The sequence below is a fragment of the Sciurus vulgaris genome (assembly GCF_902686455.1).
Source record: "Sciurus vulgaris genome assembly, chromosome: 4".
NCBI lineage: Eukaryota > Metazoa > Chordata > Mammalia > Rodentia > Sciuridae > Sciurus > Sciurus vulgaris.
The window spans coordinates 115,101,390-115,124,897 of NC_136464.1; the positions used below are offsets into that span (position 1 = coordinate 115,101,390).

At 32.6% G+C, this 23,508-nt stretch overlaps 1 protein-coding gene across 14 annotated transcripts in view; it reads left to right on the plus strand.

Annotated features, from left to right (window-relative positions):
* MYCBP2 (MYC binding protein 2) overlaps positions 1-23,508 on the plus strand; it is a 273,950-nt gene that overhangs the window by 168,737 nt on the left and 81,705 nt on the right. For all 14 annotated transcript variants that reach the window (XM_079138891.1, XM_079138897.1, XM_079138894.1 and 11 more), the window contains 9 exons: positions 1,296-1,345; positions 4,985-5,157; positions 6,512-6,656; positions 9,671-9,886; positions 13,412-13,467; positions 15,862-15,977; positions 18,601-18,698; positions 19,417-19,533; positions 20,342-20,482. In XM_079138891.1, coding sequence (XP_078995017.1) covers positions 1,296-1,345; positions 4,985-5,157; positions 6,512-6,656; positions 9,671-9,886; positions 13,412-13,467; positions 15,862-15,977; positions 18,601-18,698; positions 19,417-19,533; positions 20,342-20,482 — 1,112 coding nt within the window. The remainder of the gene's footprint in view (positions 1-1,295; positions 1,346-4,984; positions 5,158-6,511; positions 6,657-9,670; positions 9,887-13,411; positions 13,468-15,861; positions 15,978-18,600; positions 18,699-19,416; positions 19,534-20,341; positions 20,483-23,508) is intronic.

Sequence of the window (23,508 nt, forward strand, 5' to 3'; positions counted from 1 at the left end):
TCAGTTTCCTGGATCATACTTAATATTGGTATATTTGTGAGGCCTTTTATAATCTATTTATATAAAGAAAATGGTTAGCATCCTCTTTGGAGGAAATTCATCAACAGCTCTTAAAATTTTAGATATATTTAACTTTTGACATGGCAATTTTTTATATACATTTGAACAGATGATCAAAAAGATAAGTTAAAGAAAGGACAAATTAGCAGTGCATGTGATTGTAAATCCTAGATGTAATCAAAAGTCTGTCAGTGGAACCTGGTTATATTGTGATCACATATCCATACAGTTGGAGTCTGTGCAGATGTTAAAGTAGATTTATACAGTTGACAAAGAAAGATGCCCAAATTATATTAAGTGGGAAAAGCTAGTTGCAGAAGGTTCCCTTTTACATGTGTTATTTACAAATGTGTGTGTTCATGTATGTGTATGTTGACACACACACTTCTGATTTGTACATCATTTGTACAAATAATATGTAAGAAACTGTTGACATTGAACATCATTGAGGATATATAAAGCTAGTTGGAAAGATAGAATTATTTATGCCAGCAGGTGCAGTGGCACACATCTGTAAATCTAGCAACTCGGGAGGCTGAAGCAAGAGGATATTGAATTCAAAGCTAGCGTCAGCAACTTATGAAGGCTCTCAACTCAGTCTGACCCTGTCTCTAAATAACTACTGGGGATGTTGCTCAGAGGTTAAATGTCCCTGGCTTCAATTCCCAGTACAAAAAAAAAAAAAAAATTATTATTACCCACTTTTGTACAATCTGAATAGTTTCCCTTGAACTTTATTCATAGAATTTCACAATTGAAACTGTCAAAAAATTAATCAATAAAATATGTTCTATATTAAGCAGTAAAGAAGAAAATAGCTAGAGCATATGGTCACTACCTTATGTTTCTATGTGAACCATAGTTGTTTATGAAAATTATAGCTCTTCTATACATCAACCAAAATATAAAAGTTCAGATTCAGAATAATTACTTTCCTCTTTTTTATCAAATTAATTAAATAACTAAATTAAAAGGCTTCATTTATATGCATAAATATAGTATATATCTTTTGCAGATCGTTCAACAAATCTTTCTTGATTATTGGCTTGAGAATTGTAGCTTTTATTTTCACTGAAAATATTTTACATTTTAAGATGTAAATCACTGGGATTTATTCAGAACAATAAACCTTTTCCATATGGAGTAATAGAATAGTAAAAAAAGATGTGATGAATGAAAGACTAGAAGGTTTAAGTATTAATATATTTTAGTAAAACTTTTCATTTGCATAATAGGTAATGAATTAGAAGAAGATCTTGAAATTCTTGAAGAGGCTGCATTACAGGTATTGTCCTGAACATTGAAAGGATAAATTTTATTAGTTTAAGAGCAATATTTTCACAAGATCAGCCTTAATTTTCTTGAGTAGTGTTCAGTCTTTAAGTACTTCACTCTGTTTATTAGCAGTTATAGAGACACATGACTCAACTGCTCTTGATGAGAGAAACCCATGTGAGTTCTGTTGTATTGTGTGGTGGGTAGTGACTCTGGAGTTGGACCAAAATCTTATCAGAGAAAGAAGAGGAAACAAGGCTGGAAGGGAAGGAAAGGCTTTTCAGAACAGTGGACATTTAAATTCCATTTTTAAAGTTCCATTTTACCAGGAGAAGGGAATCTCATAAAGGAAACTAGATAGAGGTGTATAGGTTGTATTAAAATTTGTATAGGGAGTGGCAAAAGTTGAGGAAGATACATTTGGTAAGCTTACACAGTGTGAGACTTATATATCATATTAAGTGGTAAAACCAGTTGGCTTTAGGTAGTTGGGAGCCTTTAATTTGTTACCATTTATTGTTTTCTTTTTCATTTTTATTTACATAGTCTTTAGTTATATGGACCATTTGACAATGTAATGGAAATACATAAGTAGTATATTTCAATTGAAATGCTCTTTTGTGTCTTTTATGTCAAACTATAATATTTTATTACTCATAATTTCTAAGAGACTTAAATTGCTCTATTAACATCAGCAGTATGAATTTATCTAGGTAGCAGTCCCTAATAGGATGCAAACATCAGGATGTGCAGGTAGCAATTTTCAGATTATAATATCTACTGAACCCAGGCCCAAGATGCTGATGGTACTAATAGAGCATTAATGTATGCTGTATACTAAGACTATTAATGATGGGTGGTGGATTTTGCAGATTGAAATGGCAAAGGTAGAAGATAGATGGAGAGTCAGATATTCAACTCAATCAATGGCATCCAACCCAGATTTCATGGGTTTGTAAGGTTTTCCAAATTTTTTTTTTTTTCAGAGCTATGGTTGATTTTTGTTTATTAGGTAAAAATACTTTTTAAATGTATACTATTTAACTGGGCACAGGGGTGCACACCTGTAATCTTAGCAGCTTGAGAGGCTGAAGCAGGAGGATCTCAAGTTCAAAGCCAGCCTTAGCAACAGCAAGGCACTAAGCAACTTAGTGAAACCCTGTCTCTCAATAAAATCCAAAAAAGGGATAGGGATGTGGCTCAGTGGTTGAGTGCCCCTGGGTTCAATCCCCTGTACCAAAAAAAACAACAAAATAAAATACACACACACACACACACCACTATTTAGATGGGTGTGGTGGCACTTGCCTGTAATCACAGTTGCTCAGGGGACTGAAACAGGAGAATTGCAAAATTCAAAGCCAGCCTCAGCAACTTAGTAAGGCTCTAAGCAACTTAGGGAGACCCTGTCTCAAAATAAAGGGCTCAGTGGTTAAGTGTCCCTAGATTCAATCTCTAGTACCAAAAACAAAAAAACAGTATTTTTATTAACAGAAATATTAATTAAAGGGCATTTTAACATTCCAAAATAGAAAGGTTATATTCTTTGAATAAAGAACTCACTCTCTTATGTCCTCATTCTTACTAATTTTGCCAGCACCAGACAATAGTGAGCACACATTTGTGCCTATTATTCATGTTTATATTCTGTGGTAGGTGTACGTAGTTAGTGGTAGTAACAACATTTTCTAGTTTACAGTATCTTTAATATTAAATCTCCATTTTTACAGTTAGACTTGGAAGTCAGTATTATTTCTTATATCTTACAATAAAGTAAGATAAATTGAGAGAAATTATGTGACTTGTCTAAGAAATGGGTTAGTTGAGAAAAAGGTTAGTACACAAGTCTTCCTAGAGCTGGTATTTTCCATTTTACTTATTTCATGAGATAAACTGAACAAAGCAGTATTACTAAAAATAAACATTTATTTTTTATTAACTTTATTAAGCACTATTCTAAAAATTTTTTATGTTTCTCTCTTAGTCTATAGGACAACCCTGCAAATTAGATTCTTATCTCCATTAAAATATATTTTTTTAAAAAGCTGACAGAGAACTTGGATAATTTGCACAGGATCATGCAATTTGTAAAGCATCTGCATTGGAACTCACTTCATAGCAGTTTGGCAACAAAGTCCCTAACTTTGTTCATTAAGCTCTGATGATGATAGGGAGTCATTGTATTCTCAGTAATGTTAAGAAACTTCTGAATTTTAACAAACTACCAGTTTGTCCTTGTTTGAAAAAACCAAAAAGTTAAATCTTTGTTATCTTAAAATATAAAAATAATTTAATAAACATTTAATAAACACGTATCAGGTAACATTTAAGTTTAGGTGGACCATCAGGGAGCTCATTTTCATTTTAGAGATTATTATCAAATATAAAATGTTCATTAAATTGGATACAAAGAAATCTTTATTGTTCTTCTATTTCAGGACAAAAAGAATGCCCAACATTCCCACCTTTTTGATGTGTAGTTAGTTGTGGTGATCTAACATGCATTAAATACCTTCTGTTTGTCAAGCAGTGTAGTGCGTGTTTTATATGTGTTCTCTAGTTCAAATTGTATAATAACCTTATAAGGGAGCCATCATTGATCATCAGTTTAGACACTTTGCAGATACAGGGTTAATGATTTGTTAGATAATTTGTCAAGAGCACACAGTACTTAACTTGTCCAGAGTCAGGATTTGACTCTGAAAATAACATTTTTTTGAAATTACAGAAATTGTGGAATGCACACAGGTTGCTGTGGCATAAGTTTGAAAGTGTAACCCTTTTCTATGAAAAATATCTTTGAAGTTTATTATTTAAATTTTTGAGGGGCTGGGATTGTGACTTACTTGAGGAGCGCTTGCCTGGCATGTGAGGCACTGGGTTCTATCTCATAAAAATAAATAACACATAAAAATAAATAAATATAAAAAGGCATTGTGTCCATCTATAACTAAAAATATATTTTTAAAAAAAGAATAATGAATCCTCTTTTTAAAAAAAGTTCTTGAGAGCAGAGTCATAGTTCAGTGATAGAGCCCTTGCCTAAACCTGCCCCCTTCCCCCCCAAAAAAGGCCACTAAAACATTTCTGTAGTTTGGGTAGTTAAAGTAGGTCTTTCCCAAAATTTGGTTTGCTTGTCAGATAAGTGAAAACTAATTACTAATTTTACTTTTATCTGTCTCTTTTTCTTAACTTAGACTAATGAGTCTTATATGCAGCCAATGTTAAACTTCCACTCACTTTTTGCTCAAGTCATGACCATGGTACCAACCTGCCCAAAAGAATAGACATGATTTACTGATGATTTCTGCCAATAAGGAGGACTTTGAGAAAGAGACTTCTGTAGCTATATACAGAAACAACTGTGGCTGTGACAAATGAGGATGTGAGGAGTAGAGGGCTGGCATGGGAAGAGATGCACCACTTCTCATAAGATGCTGATTTGTGAGGGGGGAAAAGAGACAGGAAGTATTAGCCCTTATTTTTCCCTCCTAGAAGTTTTCTACTGTATGGGCTAAAGGAAGGGACATTGGCTCATGGGAAGAAAATTATTTCCCTGAGAAGGCCTAACTAAAATGTATGCATTTTGGAAAAGTTCATGGAAGGTTTTGTATTTTAAGATACACAAATAGTCTTTTTTACCCAACAGGTGTGCAAAACTCATTCTGGTATTCTTGGTAAGGGATTAGCTCTTTCTCATTCACCAACTATATTAGAGGCACTTGAAGGAAACTTACCACTTCAAATCCAAAGCAATGAGCAGTCCTTCCTGGATGATTTTATTGCTTGTGTCCCAGGATCAAGTGGTGGAAGACTTGCAAGGTATTGTGCTTTAAATAATATACAACTACTTTCTCTTAGGGCATCATTGCTGGAGAAATGAAAAGGGGAGTTATTAGGATATTAAAATGCTGCCTAAAATATTCTGGTTTATGTGTTTTGAAACGGTGATAAATATTTAAAACTACATGATACTTAATAATGATTATTGTTTTGACATTTCCTTTCTTTTTTAGGATAAAAATATGCTGACCTGTGTTATTTTACTAATAAAAAATAAAAATCTGTTTGGGTGGTATAGCTCAGTGGTGAAGTGATTGCCTAGCAAGAACAAGTTTCTGGGTTCAATCCCCAGCAGTGCAAAAAATAAAAATCTAATTTCTTTCTGGTTTTAATTTTAAAATTGCAGACATTCCTCTTTACTTTTTTAAAATCCAAAATAGTGACTGCAGAGAAATAACACATTTTTAATTCAGCCTTACTGCAATCTTTATACCCATATTTAGGTAATGCTTAATGGAATTACTCACTACTCATCTCATAGGACAACTTGAACGAGTAAATCATAAAATGAGTTCAGAAGGGATGTCTCACAAAATATAAAAAATGGCAGATTTTACATGGAAGGGAAAGTAATGAAGAAGATAGTAAGAAATTGTATAGTAAGAATGGACAGTCCACCTTTGAACCTTGCTGCCTTCAAATTGGCAGAAGGCCTTTTCTGCCCTGCTCTCATAGAAAAATTGTTCTTTGCCAGGCTTTTAGGCAAGTGAAGTCAGACAGGCTTCAAGTGTCCTTAGGACACTTCTATATATGAGCTATATATAAATTAAATTCATTTTCTTTAATATTTAAATTAGCCATAGTTAAAATTTCAGGTTATCTGCCAGGGTTATTGGTGCTAGCCTATAATCCCCATGGCTTGGGAAACTGAGTAAAGGGGATTGCAAGTTCAAAGCCAGCCTCAGCAACTTAACAAGGCTCTAAGTAACTCAGCGCCCCTGGAATCTCCCCAGTACCAAAAAAAAAATGCAGATTTTCTGATTTTAAAACTGTCTTTATATTATACATATACATCCGAAATTTCATGTGCTTTGACATTTTTTAATATAAATGATTTTTTTATTGGTGCAATATAATCATATATAATAGTGGGATTCATTATGCCATATTTATATATGCATGTACCAGTTTGATCTCATTTCTCATTTGGCATTTTTTAATGAGTTTATCATTAACAGTTTCGAAAGAAGACCTTGTAATTATCACTGAATCAGAAATAAAGATATTGTTTAGAATTTTGTTCAGTGAAGTTTGATTTATTTGGCTTAATTTCATTTTAATCATTGAAGGTACTGATGGATGGTTTGCTGTTTTTTGTTTTCATGATTTTAAGGTGGCTTCAACCAGATTCATATGCGGATCCTCAGAAGACATCATTGATACTGAATAAAGATGATATTCGTTGTGGTTGGCCTACTACCATAACTGTTCAAACAAAAGACCAGTATGGAGATGTGGTACACGTTCCCAATATGAAGGTGAATCTGTCTGAATTAAATTAAAGATATTTGTACACTGACTACTGTAACGGATGAAATATTAGGAATGGAATGTACATAGAGTTCACTTTTTCTGTCCTTTGTATGTAATATAGGACACTGACAGAAAGTTTAAATGATTTGTTTATATTAATCCCAAATTATGTGCTAGAGGATGTGTTGATTTAAAGGAAAGATAAGAAAGTATCTATATAAAGAGTGCTAGGCACATAGAAGGCCCTTGGTAATAGTGATTGAGTAATGAATAAAAGAATACATTTTTAAGTTTTGTTTATTTCTTTGCTTATATATTTTTGGTTCTGGTGATTGGACCCATAGAGGATTAACCACTAAGCCACATCCCGAGGCCTTTCTATTTTTTTATTTTGAGACAGAGTCTCAATAAGTTGCTGGGCTGGTTTTGAATCCACAATCTTCCTACCTCCGCCTCCCGAACTTCTGAGATTACAGGCATATATCACTGTACTTAGCTGTTTTGTATATATTGTTAAAACTCTCAAGTACATTTTGCATTTGATATTGTTGCCACATTTTAGAATAATGATGTTAAATAAATTTGAAATCTGTGAATTTTGTTCATAAAAGTGAGGAATAGAAATCATTGTTTACTGTATCTGTACTGATGAATATAGAGATCTTTGGATATCACTTTTCTGAGACATTAATAAGGATATTTATATTATTTTAAAGCATATAATATTTTGGATATAAACTTTTATTGTGACATCCAAACCTTTTATCATCTTCCTGAATAATTGATATTGAAAAAAATTTTATGCAGTTCCCAATCTTCTTTTGCTCCAATGTTGAATCATAAAGGGATTTGGTTTTTTGAAGCTTAGAGTTAATTAAGCCATAATGTCCTTTTTTTGCTTACAGAATAACTAATTTTACCTCAGTATTTACTTTCAATATAATTATTTCAACTACTTCATACATTCTTTAATATGCAGCATGAAGAAGCACAATTCCAATGTAACCTCTTACCTGACTCAGTAAAAAATGATAAGAGCACATTGTTCACATGACCTAAGATCAATAAATAAAACTATATGGAATAGCACTGAACTCTGATACTAAAATAAAATCAGTCATTAGCAGCACTTCCTAATTTTTACCATGACCCCACAGTAAAAATTTGCATCATGACCTAAGCTTGCAAATAATGATAGAATTGTATCTATTTTTGGGTGCATATAAGGTGATATGTTACACACACACAGAGAGACACACACAGAATACTATGCCCTAATCATTTCTCTTCTGTCTTAATTTTAAGGTAGGTCATACTCCTAACAAAGTGATTTCTTGTTGATTCTGTATTATTCCATGAGGTGCAAAAACAACCACAAATTTTAAGAAAAACAGTTCAATAGAGAATAAAGTAATCCTGATATTGATTTTAAAAAATTGATTTCACCTGAGGACAGAATTTAATCACAACACAATATAATACACATCAATATATTGACGGGCTTGAGTATTGTACATTTATTGATGAATTTCTTGAGTGTATGCAGTGACTTGTTAAATCCAGTCTTTAAGCCTACAAAGTTTTTAAGTTTCTCACTCACATGACTACATTATATTAGCATTTTCCAGGTTAATATGTCTGTAATATTCATATACTTATGCTTACATTATTTCTTTAGTTATATTTTCTTTTGTTCCTTTATACATTTTTGTTGTCTCTATTTGGTTTCTGGGTTGTATCTGGACATTTCAGACTTTCTGCTTTATCTTCCTTTTTTTTTCCTCCCCATCTTCAGGTTCTTTTCTTAACCACATCATTAATCTTTCTTTCCTGTCTTCTGTTTTTTTCTCCTCCTCTTTCCTTCCCTTTCTTTGTGTCTCCTCCTCCTCTTCCCCTCCTTCCTTTCTTCTTTATATTTGCTTTTTGTACACAGTGTCCTTCACCTTTAGACCTCTTATTCAGTGTGCTAAAAGTTCAATCACATTTATCTCTAAGTTAGAAACTGTACTTAGAATACTCCTTTACTACTTGGGAAAAGTGGGTTTTTTATTTTATTAATATCATCACATCATAACAGCTGAAAACAAAATTAATCTATTTTTACCTTCAGCCTGAGAGCACATGAAGTCTTAGGAGCATTTTAGACCTCCCCAAAATTTTTAAAATATTTATGTAGTTTTGCTGATTTTTTGAAACATAACAGTTGATTTGCCTGTAATATTAATCAAATTCCAAATGCTTTTTTTTTTCTTTTGGTGTGGTGCTGAGGGTTGAACCCAAGGCCTTTGGTATGCTAGGTAAGCCCTCTACCACTGAGCTACACCCTGAGGCTCCAAAATGCTTTTTAAAGCAATGAATGTTATATTTCTTCACTTGTGCTTATGCATTAGAATAAACAAAGCTACCCCCATTTTAATGTTGAAGAAATTAAAGATCAAAGTTGAGATGTTTAAATCAAGTGGCTTAAGTCAGTGACATAGCTATCTAATGATACATTTTATTCTTTAGAGTAAAATATCTTTAAGCTTTTAAGTATATGATTTGTTTTACTGTGTGTCAATTTTTAAGACTTTTATCAATGGAGTACCTTTTCTGCTGTGGAATACTACAACTGAAATTGAGTTACTGCTTTAAAGTATACTGAGAATATGGAAAAATGTTTATATGTGAACTACCTGATAAAATAACACCCCCCAAAAAAAATTCAATATAGATGTATTCTGCTATCTTTCTTGTACTTTATTAGTATGGAGTTTATTTTTATTTTATGTTTGATATTTATGAGTACTTATTCTAAAATAGTGAAGATTCTTTTTTACTCTGTGTTCAGGGGCTTATTTTAGAAACAAGTGGAGGTTGTCCTGGCTCTGTTAAATAACTTTTGAAGAGAATGCCAAGATACACCAATGCGAACATAGAATTTATATAGTTGTGAGCCCATGATTGTAAATCGCTTCTTTTGATGTGTCAAGTACAATTGCATAATAGTAGTGTTTGTTTTTTATAATATCACGGTTAGGTGGAAGTGAAAGCCGTTCCTGTTTCTCAGAAAAAAACATCTTTACAGCAAGAGCAAGTAAAGAAATCTCAAAGGATTCCTGGCAGTCCTGCAGTAACAGCAGCATCTGCTAATGCAGACATGACTTTTGGTGGGCTGGCATCACCGAAATTGGATGTCTCATATGAACCAATGATAGTTAAGGAGGCTCGATATATTGCAATAACAATGATGAAGGTAACTTATTTTTACTTACCAGAGAACTTTTATTTTTCACCATTTATTCAACAAACATTTCAGTCATTCAAATATAGACAAAATTATAGGTCTAGAGGTCTGTTATTAGATATTAAATCACAGAATATTTTTAAAGAGGATGTTATCTTACTCTAGGGAGGATTTTTGTTGCAGATATGTAGAGGAGATCACCAGTTACAGAACAAGTTAATCCCATCAGAGATTGATTTCATTCCCTGAAAAAATACTTTGGTGTTTTTAATCTATCTACTGCTGCTATTAGAACATTGTTCTTAAGGATTTCATGTTTTTCCCAGGCCCCCTTCATTTTTTAGTTCCTTTGAAATGCCAAGTGCATCTCTTTTGTGTTTCCTACTTCTTTTGGCTTTTTTAGCTCTCCAATACCTTTATGTAGATTTAAAAAATATTCATCTAGCTATTTTTAGTTATCTTTAGAGGTAATATTAGTCTAAATTATCAAGATGGTCATTATTTGAAATTGAAGTTGTTAATTTTGACATTTTCATAGAATAGTGATGAGCCATTGAAGGCTTTCCAGTAAAATAATATCCTGATTAGATTGGTGTTTTATACAGATTGCTGTGGAATGTAGATAACACAATTGGGCAGAGAGATGATTATGAAGCATGGTTTGGTTTAAACCTCTGGAAGACTATCGAAATGTGTTGAACTAATGAGTCTTGGACTAATGAGTTGTCACTCAGAATAGGAGAAAAATAAAGACATTTCAAGAGATAAAAATGGTAATTAATGCTCAAGTTGTAGGGTTGGCCTTAAAGAGGAGGTATAATAGTGCCTCTTTATTTCTACCAAGAGAGGAAAAAGACAATAATTAATATAGATGTTAATAAATTTGTAGATTATACAGCTCATAAACTACTTAAGATAATAATTTTATGTTTAGATTAAAGATGGGAGTTAGGAATCTTAGGGTTGACATTTTGAATCAAAAGAATAAAACAAAATAGTTATTATAGGAAACAAAATATAGAACTGATCAGAAAAGATTCATCAGACATCCTTGAATTAGCTGAAATTGAATATCATATAGTATAGTGTGAATGATATGAACGTGGATAAAATAAACATTTAGATTGATCTAGCATTGACATTTTCCCAGATAGTTTAACAAAAGAACAGTAATAAACAGGAGTTAAGTATGTAGTTGTTAAGTGGTTGTTAAAGAGAGGATAGTATAATCTAAGTAGGTTTGGAAGGGAAAATGGGAGGGACTAGAAGTCTAAAAGTAGATATTGTAGTAGAAATTGAGGTAGAAAATTGAACAGGCTGCATGCTTTTGATTTCAGAGATAGAACAATTTTGCATAAAATTGTGGGTCTGTGACTTTTGTATATGTTTGAAATAAACTTGAAGTTGATTGTTGAGGTTGAAGAAATTCAGGATCAAAAAGCTGGAATTTTAGATGAATTGGCCACTGGCTATTGAAGAATTCAAAACTAAACTCATTTCAACTTTTATTAAGGGACTTTCTGAGTTTTTTTTAACCTCTCTCCCTTGTCATTCTTTTTAGTTTCTTATTAACATGCCTCAACTCGTATAATTTTGTTTGAAAATAAAGTTGCCAGAACTTAGTACAGGATTTCAGAATGTTCTTTCTGAATGGCACCTTGTTAGAGCAGTTACAGAATGCCTTTCCCAAACTATCTCTTTGAGACATTCAGTCATGTTGCAGGAAAATAGATAACGTGTGCCCATTTAATAGTGATCCAAATATTGTGGAAGGTAAAAAAAAAAAAAATAAGATGTGTTTTCTTCTCTTATGAACAGATATAATAATACATATTTAAAGGAAAGTGATGGAGCAGTTAAAACATTGTACTGGGAGTCTGGAAATCTGGGTTTTCCAACTGTTGACTCTTTTGAAAATTCACTAAATATTCAGAGTGCATTTTTCTGGTCTGGGATGTAAGTCATTGGTACAATGCTTTTCTGATATATGTGAGGCTCTGGGTTTAATCCCCAGGACCACAGGAAATAAAGGAGAGGGTGCTTATGTACAACGTTGGCATAGGCAAAGGAAGTGAGATAATTTCTAGATTACTTTCATGAAGACAGGAAAGATAAGGAGAAGGAAGGGGATTTTGAAATGGTTTTGCTTATCTTTATAAGTATAGAAGTTGGAAGCAGATGAGGAGTTGCAGATCTTGACCTGAACTTTAAAAGAATGAATCAAACATTACCCTATGTAAATGTATGATTACACAAATGGTATGCCTTTACTCCATGTGCAGAGAAACAACATGTATCCCATTTGTTTTCAATAAAAATAAACTTTAAAAATTATCTAATAAACAATTATTTCAAAAATTTTTAAAAAAGATAATGATTAATTTGATAAAGTTGCAGGTACACAAAAGTGTAAGGAATAATGTGCCAAGTTTCATATATCTACAGCCCATTTTTCTCTGTACATTTCACCGTAACTGTTTCAATATTTTTGCTATTTTTATTAAACAACAAGATTTTTACAGGCACAGTTGAAGCCCTTTGTAAAACCTGAATCAGTTCTCACCTCATCCTTAGAGGTAACCATTATCTTGAATGTCAGTGTCCATTCTCTTACATTTGTGTTTTTGTTCTGTTACTGAATACATATTTATCTATGAGCAATATATTTTAGTTGTTCTGAATGTGTTCCAAAAGTTTTAAAAATGATATCAGATTTTATATATCCTTTTGCCAGACTTTTGCTCATTAGTTTTGAACTTTAGACAGCTGAAGCTCATTATTTTAACTACTTTAAACTATTTCACTAGTTTCTCTTCCAAAATTTGTCCATTTTCCTGTTGGCGTACATTTAATTTAAACTGTTCAGTAGTAAACATCCTTGCACTTGTCTCCCTTTGCACTGGGTTTTTGTTTGTTTGTTAATTTGTTTTTTAATAAACTAGGTCTTACTGTGTTGCCCAGATTCTCACTTCAGCCTCCAGAGTAGCTGAATCTATTGTAATGTGCTACCATGCCTGGCTAGCATTTGGTTATTACCATCACAATTTGGTGACTGCGATATGATTATTATGTTTAGTTAAATGACTTTCAGTATTTATTGTCTTTTCATATTTCTTCTTTGGTAAATTGACCTCACTTTTATTTTGTGTGTTTTTTTTTCTTCTATTGATTTGACCTTTATATATTATGAATGCACATCCCACTTGGATTATGTATATTACAAATCCATTCTCCCTTTAATGAAGCCTTTTCTCTACACATACTTGTTTTATGCAAATCTATATTTTTAATGTACTTAGAAGGTACTATTTTTGTTTCTTTTACATTTTTCCAGGTTTTGGTTTTTACATTTGGGTCTTCAACACAACAGGAATTTATTTTTGTAAATGATGTAATGTAGGGTAATTGATTTTTTTTCTTTTCTTCTTGTATGGATAACCAGTTTTCACAATACCATTTATTGAAAGTTTTATCATTTCACTAATTGAGAATGTTTTTAATGATTTATGACTGTTACTGGTCTGTTTCTTAAAGGTGTATGAAAATTACTCATTTGAGGAGCTACGTTTTGCATCACCAACTCCTAAGAGGTAAGGATCATTTTCTCAAAGCATAGCTAAAATATGAGTTGTTATCAGCTTACACCTAAAATAGGCCTATATTTCATCTTTTATGTTTCGTAAATAAATAATTCATAGCATTTTTAAACTTCAAGTAGAAATTAACCACCATATAATAATGTATAATTTGTTGGTGGAATGTATATTCAACTGAAATACTGTCAATATTTTACATACTAAGCAAGAAAGAATAAATACTTACTAAAATAAGTGTTAATTGGCTTGTCTGGGGTTGATAGGGATTTGTTTTTTGTTTGAGTGTTTGCTATTTTTTTTTAATCTTTTTTTTCTTCCCCCAATGAATTGTGAAGAAATTTCATATTTGATTGATATCTTAAGTTTTCAACCCCTGATTGTTAACTTCAGATTTAAGCAGATTTTTGAGTTAGTATTTTATTTGTTAGCAGAAGTACTTTTAAAAATAGGCACTATGATAGAACAATTAGATGCATGGTACTTCAGAGAGATCATCTCCATAAAATTTAGGCAGAGCTCTGAAGTGAATCTGAGAAAGCATAATTACTTGCAGGCTTCATTGTATTGCATATCACATGACTTTATTAGAAACTGAAAGATTACTTTGATTTTATTTTGGTGTGTATACAAAGTACAGTTGTAATATACAATCTAGAAAGTTTTCTAAACTTTTTTTCTAAAATGCAGAGTACTAAACATGTATCTTTGGGAACATGAAAGTAGCACTTTGTTCCTGACTTAATCAATAAAATGTCTGCTGGAATAGAAGCATATAAATTTTGTAAAATAAATGTGAACAGTATAAATTTATAGTATGTTAAACAAGAAAAAATTGACCATTTCCTAATAAATAGGTGTTCATATACATTGGGCATCTTAAAGCTATTTGAAATAGTCTAAGAAAATTCATATATTCATTTTAAAAACTGTTGAGCATCTGCTATGTGGAAAGGCCCTGAGTACCTTTATGAACATGACATCTGTGGTTCTGATTCTCATCCTAAGGATAAACAGGCTATAAGTAAATAAATCATAATGATAAATAAGGTTATGTAATGATGTTGGAGATGGAGCCCATTGTCAAAGTATTGCATGACAGAAGAAGGTAGTTGTATTTGACTAGAGAGTTTATGTTAGCTTTTGTTGCTGTGATGAAAATACCTAACAAGAACAACTTACAGTAGAAGTTTATTTGACTCATGGTTTTAGAGGTTTACTCTATGTTTGGCTAACTCCATACTTTGGGCCTGAGGGTGTGATAGAGAAAAATTGCTCAGCTCATGGCAACTAGAAGCAGAGAGAGAGAGTGGGAGGAGCCAGGGTCAAAATATAATCCCCAAAGGCAGGTACCAAGTGACCTACTTCCTCCAGCCTACAGTTACCACCCAATAGTCCATTACAATTATTAATCGACCAAGTGGATTAATCTGCTTATCAAGTTATGACTCTCATAAACTAATCATTTCACCTCTGAACATTAACATCCCTGCATTAACATATATACTATTGTTACTTTTCAAAAAAGTAAGAGTTTGCAACTATCAAATGCTACTAAGAGATTGCCTGGAAGAAAGAAATGACCATTACATTCATTGTCGTGATGGTCATTCGTGATTTTAACATCAGCAATTGTATTGCAATGTTGGGAGCAAAAGCCTAGTAATAGTAAATTGTGAAAGATAAGTGGAAATTTTAAAAATAATGAACAAGGGATTGTGGACAGTTCTTTAGATAAATTTTGATATGAAGGGGAAAAGACCTAAGAGACCTTACTAAAGACTATAATATTAAGAGGAGGTATTTGATTTGTTAAGACGAGAGAATCTAGGAAGGAGACTTTGATTCCAGATCTCTCAACAACTCACAAAGGAGGCAGAGAAGAACCAGGAAATCTGAGATGTGGGGGACAAAATAAATACTCTTAAGATCCAATATTACAAAGACTGAGAACTGGAGAGACTAGAAGATGGGTTACTAGCATAGAGAATAAGCTCAGAGTTCCTTAACCCTGAACCCAGAACCCAGACCAGGGAGGGAGGAGTGGGGAGGGACAACAGAGAAAAAAAGAGGGAGTGGCAAAACTCTTAAGCTCACCCCCTTAACATTTGAAAAGAAAACCAGACCATTTTAAAATGTGTTTAGAGCATTGGTGTTCTTGTACCAGATCAAGCAGTTTAAATCCAGTTCTAGAGTGGAAAGAGGCTTGGAATCCAGCCCTGTTGTGGTGAGAAAGGGAAATTCAGTTGTTTGGGGTGGGGAAAACACTATGGCAGGACTGCCAGTCGATATGAAAATGCCAACCAAAATTAAATGTTTACTGAAATATCATAGTGCTCTCGTTGTTAAACAAAGGTAAATTTTCCAATATCCCTCTTAATTTCTTTTCAGGCCCAGTGAAAATATGCTGATTCGGGTCAATAATGATGGCACTTATTGTGCAAATTGGACTCCAGGGGCTATTGGACTCTACACTATTCATGTTACCATTGATGGCATTGAAATAGGTATATGTGTATATATTTAAGTTATACGTTTTTTAGTGAAGAGAACTAGAATCACAATTATCCTTCATTATAGTTTTGACACTTTTGTTATACACATGTATAAGTTTCTTAACTTTTTTGTGTCTTCACTTTGTCCTTCATAATAAGAATGTAGTTAGTGCATTCTTGAGTTCTTAAAATTTTGTAATAATTCATGGTATCTTGCTCAGGTATTGTAGCCCTCATGACTTCTTCCCTGCTTTCTGCAATGTGCCAGTCAGGTGTAATGCTCTCCATGTTGCTGTATTACCTTATGCATCATACCCCTGATGGTCTGCCTTCTTCCTCTCCTAGATGTGAGCAGAAACCCTATTGTTCACCTATGGATTTCCTACTCTAGATCAGTACTAGCCATATAATGGCTGCTTAGTAAATATTGTTAAATGAATGAATTTTCTTTATCAACCATTAACTTTGAAAAACATTAATTTTGGTGGGAACATGAATCTTTATTTTTAAACTCCCTGTGTAATAGTAGAATGTTTTTAAAACTGTTTGTCGATGTCAGTTTCTTTTAAAACACTGTCCTTCATGATACTGCTCAATAAATGAAGTTCCTAGAATCACATAGATTTAGAAAACCTAATATATTACAGTCTCATCATAGGCATTCACACACTTTACATCAACATATTAGGAATTCTGAAAAAACTCTGAAGTTAATAATCTTGTTTTTCTTTAAATCAGTGGAATCTCTTACCTGTGGAAAAGAGGAAGAGAGGGTGGAGATAGAGTCTAGTCGGTCCTCTGTATCTTTGGGTTCTACAGCTGTGGATTCAATTGTGCATTGATAATTCTTGGGGGGAAAATGCATTTATAATAAATATGTATGAACTTTTTTCTTGTCATTATTCCCTAAACAATACAACAACTATTTACATAGCATTTATTTTGTATTAGATTAGTAATATAGAGATGATTTAAAGTATACAGGAGAATGTGAGTAGGCTATATGCAAATACTATACCATTTTATATAAGGATCTTGAGCATCAATAGATTTTGGTATCTGAGGGGGATCCTGGAACCAATCCCCTTCAGATACCAGGGATGACTGTAATAGATTAGCATTCTAAAATGTTATCCTTTGGGAGAAAACCCTGTTTTAAGCAATTTGTTTTTACAGTAGAGTTAAAGAAGTACATGACATTGATGTATATAGAATATACAGTAGTATTACTGTATAGAATCAGATATATAAAACAATACCATCCCAAAGATTTTTTTAATTCACAGACTTTGCAGCAGTCTCCTTATTTCAGCATAATCCATAATGCCTTTTGTTCTGCAAACACATACTGATTCTGAGCAAAATGTTCTTGTAAGACAATTCTGTCAAGTATTTACAATTTGGTGAAGTTTGCTGAGATAAAACAAGCAAACAAAAATCATTTGAAATAGAATGTAAGTAGTGACAGACGAATGGTATAAATTACAATAGGACTTTACAAGCCATGGTAGTCAAGAATGATTTTATAAAGAATTTTTTTCAGTAGTTAAAGTTTTTTAATCATCTAATATTGGAGTAAAAGAAACTGATTTATTTTCTGGAAAGAACCTGAAGAAAGATTTGTGTTTACTTAGGATCATTCATTTTCTTTTCTTCCCCTGGTACTGGGGATTGAACCCAGGGGTACTGTACCACTGATTTATATCCCCAACCCTTTTTTTTTTTTTTTTTTTTTTTTTGTAACAGAGCCTCACTAAGTTGCTTAGGACCTTGCTAAATTGCTGTGGCTTGCCTTGAACTTGTGATTCTCCTGCCTCAGCCTCCTGAGTTGCTGGAATTACAAGTGTGTGCTACCATACCTGTCTAGAGTATCCATTTTCTTTTCCACTCAGCTTACTCCTAAACTGTCAACAGATTAAGACCTTGCTCAGTGATAGAAAAGGACAGATTATAATTGATTAGAATGATGATAATAATAGCTAACATTTTTTAGGTATTTAATATATGTACATTGTTCTGCACATGCCTTATATATTCTACATCATTTAATTCTCATAACAGCTCAGTGAGTAGGTGCTATTACCATTTCCATTTCAGAGATGGTAACATTGGGCACTGAGAGTCATACAATTAGTGGCAGATGTTGGAGTATCTAAGCAGTCTAGAGCGAGAACTGGACTTTATTAACTATCATGCTGTATTATGCAGTCCACCTGCTGTCATATTGTCAGGCATGCTGTACTGTCTATCAGCAACAGAAGTATCTGGTATAGGTAATGTGTGCTGCTGTCAGATAATATTTAATCACACAAAATTTATTTTTATTGCTATTCTGAATTTTCAGTATCATTTTATATGTTCAAGTTAAACAGTAGAAATCCCATTTTTGCTTGAAGCCCAGAGGAAAACTTTCTATCTTGTCACTTTGAAATCTCTAGGCCATTTTTCAAATATTTAATATTTCTCTTCTTTAGCTTGTTAAATCATCAGTTAGTCACCTGAAAAAGGACAGATTGAGATGTTTGTTTTAGTTGTTTGAAATGGCTTGTGAGTGTTTATACAGTTGAGTTTAAAGATCCTCCTTCTTGTTTTTTGTCAAATGTTATAGTTGCTTTCCTTTTTTTTTTTTAAACAGATGCTGGCCTCGAAGTAAAAGTAAAAGACCCACCAAAAGGGATGATTCCACCAGGAACTCAGCTGGTCAAGCCAAAGGCTGAACCTCAACCAAATAAGGTCAGGGTAGATGAAGTCTGACCTGAATAGGGCACAGGTTTTTAAAGTATTTCCTTGGTACTTCAAAATGGCCATGAAGTAGCTAATATTCTACTGATTGACTTTAGCATTTAAATTCTAAATATCCCAAATATATTTGGAGAGTGGCACATGGTAATTTCAATCATTTCAAATTATAAAACCTATACTTTGGGTTTCTTTATATAATGATATAGTAATTTTTGTGTACTTTGTTATTGAAAGTTTACAGTTAACAAGAAGTCTACTGAAATGTAAAGTTTGCAAGGTTAAAATATCTTGTTCCTTTAAAAGAATAATTAATTTCCTAACATCCAAAGAGTACGTGTAGGAATTTTGGTAAACTACTTGTTAGAAAGGAAACATTTTATATAATACCTTTCTAAAAGGTATCTTTTAACCTTTTTGTCATATGTCTTCAAAATTTAGAAAGAAAATTCTAAATATATATTAATTATTCTCAAGTTTTTCTAGGCATGTATATTTCAATGTGTATAAAATTCCATTTTTATCATTTTATAAGTAATCTGTTATTTGAAGAGGTAATCAGCTGCAAATACTTTTGGAAATTTTCTCAAAATTATAGTACTTTTAAATCTGTTTAATTTTATCTCTTACTACTTATGAAATCTCTCTTCCATATTTTTTAAAAATTTTTTAAAAATTTTCCTCTCTCACTGTGTATGTTTGCTTTACTCAGGTTCGAAAATTTGTGGCCAAGGACAGTGCTGGGCTCCGCATCCGGAGCCATCCTTCCCTTCAGAGTGAACAGATAGGCATAGTGAAAGTCAATGGAACTATCACTTTCATTGATGAGGTAATTCATAAAGAAACCCTTGGTAATAAATATTGGACAAATTTTTGCATTGTTTGCACAATAGTAAGTTTACAAAGTTTTCTGTTAAAATATGTTTTAAGCAGTGTGGGAATCTTTTGAAAATTGTTTTGCAGGATGTGTTCATGAAGATTCAAACATTCGATTTGTTTTCTTTTATCAATAGAAACATAGTTAGAATTGTATTTTGAACATAAAAATAGCTCAATTAGACAAACTTGTCAGAACCCGTGTAAGTACTCACTGAAAATGGGTATAGTTGTTTTCATTAATTTTTAAAATATTTTTTAAACAGATTCCTGTGGGGTTGGGGATTTAGCTCAGTGGCAGAGCACTTGCCTAGCACGCTCAAGGTCCTAAGTTTGGTCCTCCACCCTGAAAAAAAAACACATTCCTTGTATTACTTTAATGTTGGTTGGTAGCATATTACGTTTTCTAGTAATACAACCAAGTAATTTCTGATTAGTAATTCTAAATTAGGAGAAGGAAGACTGGTGTTCTTTGGGAAAACATCTGATTTTACTATTTAAGTTATTTATCTTAAATGTGATTTCCTTTAATTTTTACTTCTAAGTGAAATTGTTTTTTTAGTCTCCCACTGTGGATTATACTACTGTGGCATTCCTTGCTGCATTTTTCCTTAGAGAATCTTTAAAACTTAGCTTCTATGAAAACTGGATGCCTAATCTGTTTCTACCTCTTTATGCTGGCTTTGCAGTCTTTCAGTCCTTGCTACCCTCATAGGAGTGACAGGAGGACATGGCTTGTTTCTGTTGCTTCTTTCCCTTAGATCCACAATGATGATGGTGTATGGCTGAGACTGAATGATGAGACAATTAAGAAGTATGTTCCTAACATGAATGGTTACACTGAAGCCTGGTGCCTCTCATTTAATCAACATCTTGGCAAGAGCCTACTGGTCCCTGTTGACGTAAGTAAAAGGTGGTTTTAAAAAGCATCATAGGTATAGTCTGTCCTCTTTACAGAATTTCTTTAATTAAGGCTTTTCAGTTCTGAGGTAACCTACAATTAAGTAACTTTGACTTTAGAAGTGCTTCAATTCTTCAGGGCTTTTGTCTAATGAAAGTAAAATTTGGCAAAGTCAAGGCCCTTAATGATTATTTTGATCCATCATCAACAGGAGGTAGTAAATTTAAAATAGGCTTATTGAGTTTCTTTCAGAGAGGTAAAGAATGAGAGTGGTTGCATTTTTCTTTCCTTTCTTATTTGGAATTCATAAGAATTTAAGAATTTAGGATTACCATACATTCACAAACAGGTATAAATGTTTGTATATTGTATGTTATGTTGGTATTTTGCAGTTATTTCTTTGTGTTATGTCTAATTGAATTTTTTCTTCTTTGGCTTACAATACTATTATGTTAATATAAGATGGATTTACACACTTGTAATGTTGTATAGTATTTTATTTGAAGCTAAATCCTCACCTTCATTCAAAAGTCATTGAACCTCTTTGATAAATGCAAAAGGGTGGTTAGAAAGAGTGGTTATAAGATCCCTCTGTCATGATATATAGTAGTAGTAACCCACACTCTTTAAAATTTATTCAGAAAGTATGATTTTTCTTTCTTTTCATTACCATTATTAAGCTACCGCTGATTTAGCCTTGGCAAAATTTAATTTTTTAAACAAATACCTTAGTTGAATTTCTTCAAAATCAGTATTAGCTTCTTATATCAAGCCATTCCATATATTATATTTGTTTCTCTCCTTGATGGCCCATAATAATGTTTTTCAAAGCATTGGTTTTATAGGATGCTTCTTTGTGTAAAAAATATTGGAACTTTATGTTCTTTTATACATATTTTATAATAATAGCACTGTGGAGAGAAAAATATTTAGGCATTTGATAGAAAAAGTTTGGAATGTTGACCTGTTGCTTTACTGAGTTTAAGCTAATGAATATATAATTAAAATATTAAATTACAAGCAAATAAATCATCTTAAATTTTCCTTAGATTTGCATCTACAGTGAAAGTGAAAACAATTTTGACCCTCTGAAAAAGATGAATGACTCTGGAAAATAAATAATAATTCTGCAATTAAAAAGTTGGCCTTAAATAATTATAACCATTTTCTATTATTATAACCAGATTATCCTCAGGATTATGAAAAGGGTATATTAAATGAGATAACTATAACAGATTTTTTAAATTTGGCCAATTTAGACTTGGGTTATTTTTTAAAGAAAATTTTCTTAAGTTCCTACTAAAGCATTTTACTAGATTATCTTTCCTACCTACTCTTCTTCAAGATTTTCTTCTGAATTCCTTTGTTTGCTAATTTAGGGAGATACCATTGAAAGAGGGAAATATCCACACAGATAAAGCAAGAGAATAACAAATGTAGAAAGGGAGAGCAGGAAGTGCTATGTTGAAGTTCTAGAGCCCATGATTTCATTTTGGACTATTCTATCATTTGATACTTTTAAAGCTTATCCAAGACACAATTGATAATATACAGTCTCCTTAAAGTCAGGGAGAAAAGAACGATAATAGGTAAAAGAGGAAGCTAAATGGAAAGAGCTATGTTCTATAAACCTGTTGATGATTTTCACTGTAATGTGAATGAGGAGGTCATCACTGACATATTTGAAAGATCTAGATGCAGAATATTAAAGAAAATAAAATGACAAAGTGTCTTTTTGTATGTTCTAGCTTTTCTTTGTGTTGAGGAATTGCATTAGTTGGGTTTTAATGTAAATAACTCAGGGTGTCTGATATCATTAAGAATGCTGAGATTTTACAGGTACCTTTTTTGAGATCCTTTAAAGTTAAAACCAAAGACACTAGTAGTACAGGCAGAATTTAAAGTTGTAGATTAGAACACTGAAAAAAGGAAGAGGTAGAATTAAGGGCACATTTGAAAAGTGTATTTCTGTAAAGGAGGATGGGATATTTATGGGAATGGACAAATTGGGAGGGAGGAAGGGGATAGGTTGAGGAACACCACAATTTTTTAGTAAAAAAAGGAAAACCATCAGTTAAGAATGAGTTAAGTGGATTTAAAAGGACAGTGAAGATCTGAAGTACTGTTTGAGAGACAGTAGAGGGTTATTTGACCAAAAACAAGTAAAGAATTATTGGGCCACTAGGAGTTCTTTGAAACTACTGTATAGACCCAATCTAGACACTCCTTCCCCTCCCCCATAATCCTAAATGTCCAGAGTTAAAGGAGCCTGAAATAAACAGATTATAGTATTGGTTGGAATATTTTGGGATGCTATGATTGAAAAATAGGGACTAAAAGGGATTGCTGATACTGATGAAAGAGCAATTAAGATAACCAACTGTGGAACTGGAATTCAGCCTAATTTAGATTGTGAAAGGACAAATGGAGGGTCCCAGGACTTGGAGGACCTCATAAAATTCTTTAAAAATATCATAGGTACACTGTAGTTAAAGAGCTGGAAAGATATAGGCAGTTTGTATGATAAAATAGATTTGTCTTTGAATTCATAGATTGAGAAATTTAATAGATGAAAGTTCCATTAGGTTACTGTGAGAGGCTAGTTGAAATACAGTGCAAGTGAAAGTCACTGGGATTGCCTGTCTACAGATAAAAGGCTAGATAGTTAGAAGATCATTTGTGTAGACATGAAGATACATCAATGATGGCAGCACTATGTACTACAAGATTAAAGATGAAAGCAAATTACCATTGAGGAAAGGTCCCCTTGAATAAAGTTTAAAGTCATGGGAAGAATAGGAATCATTTGATTTTGGATCAGGGAGACACAGAAGTTTTGCTATAAAATGAGTGAACAGGTAGATAACTTAAGAACTTAAGATAAATCTTGGGTAGTGATCAAAGATGACAGGGGATACAGTATGACAAAATTAACTGGCATAACAGATCCCCACATGGATCTGCTATAAAGTTAATTTAGTACAGGCATTAGATGAGAGCCTGCCCAGTCAGAGGCCTGGCAAAAGT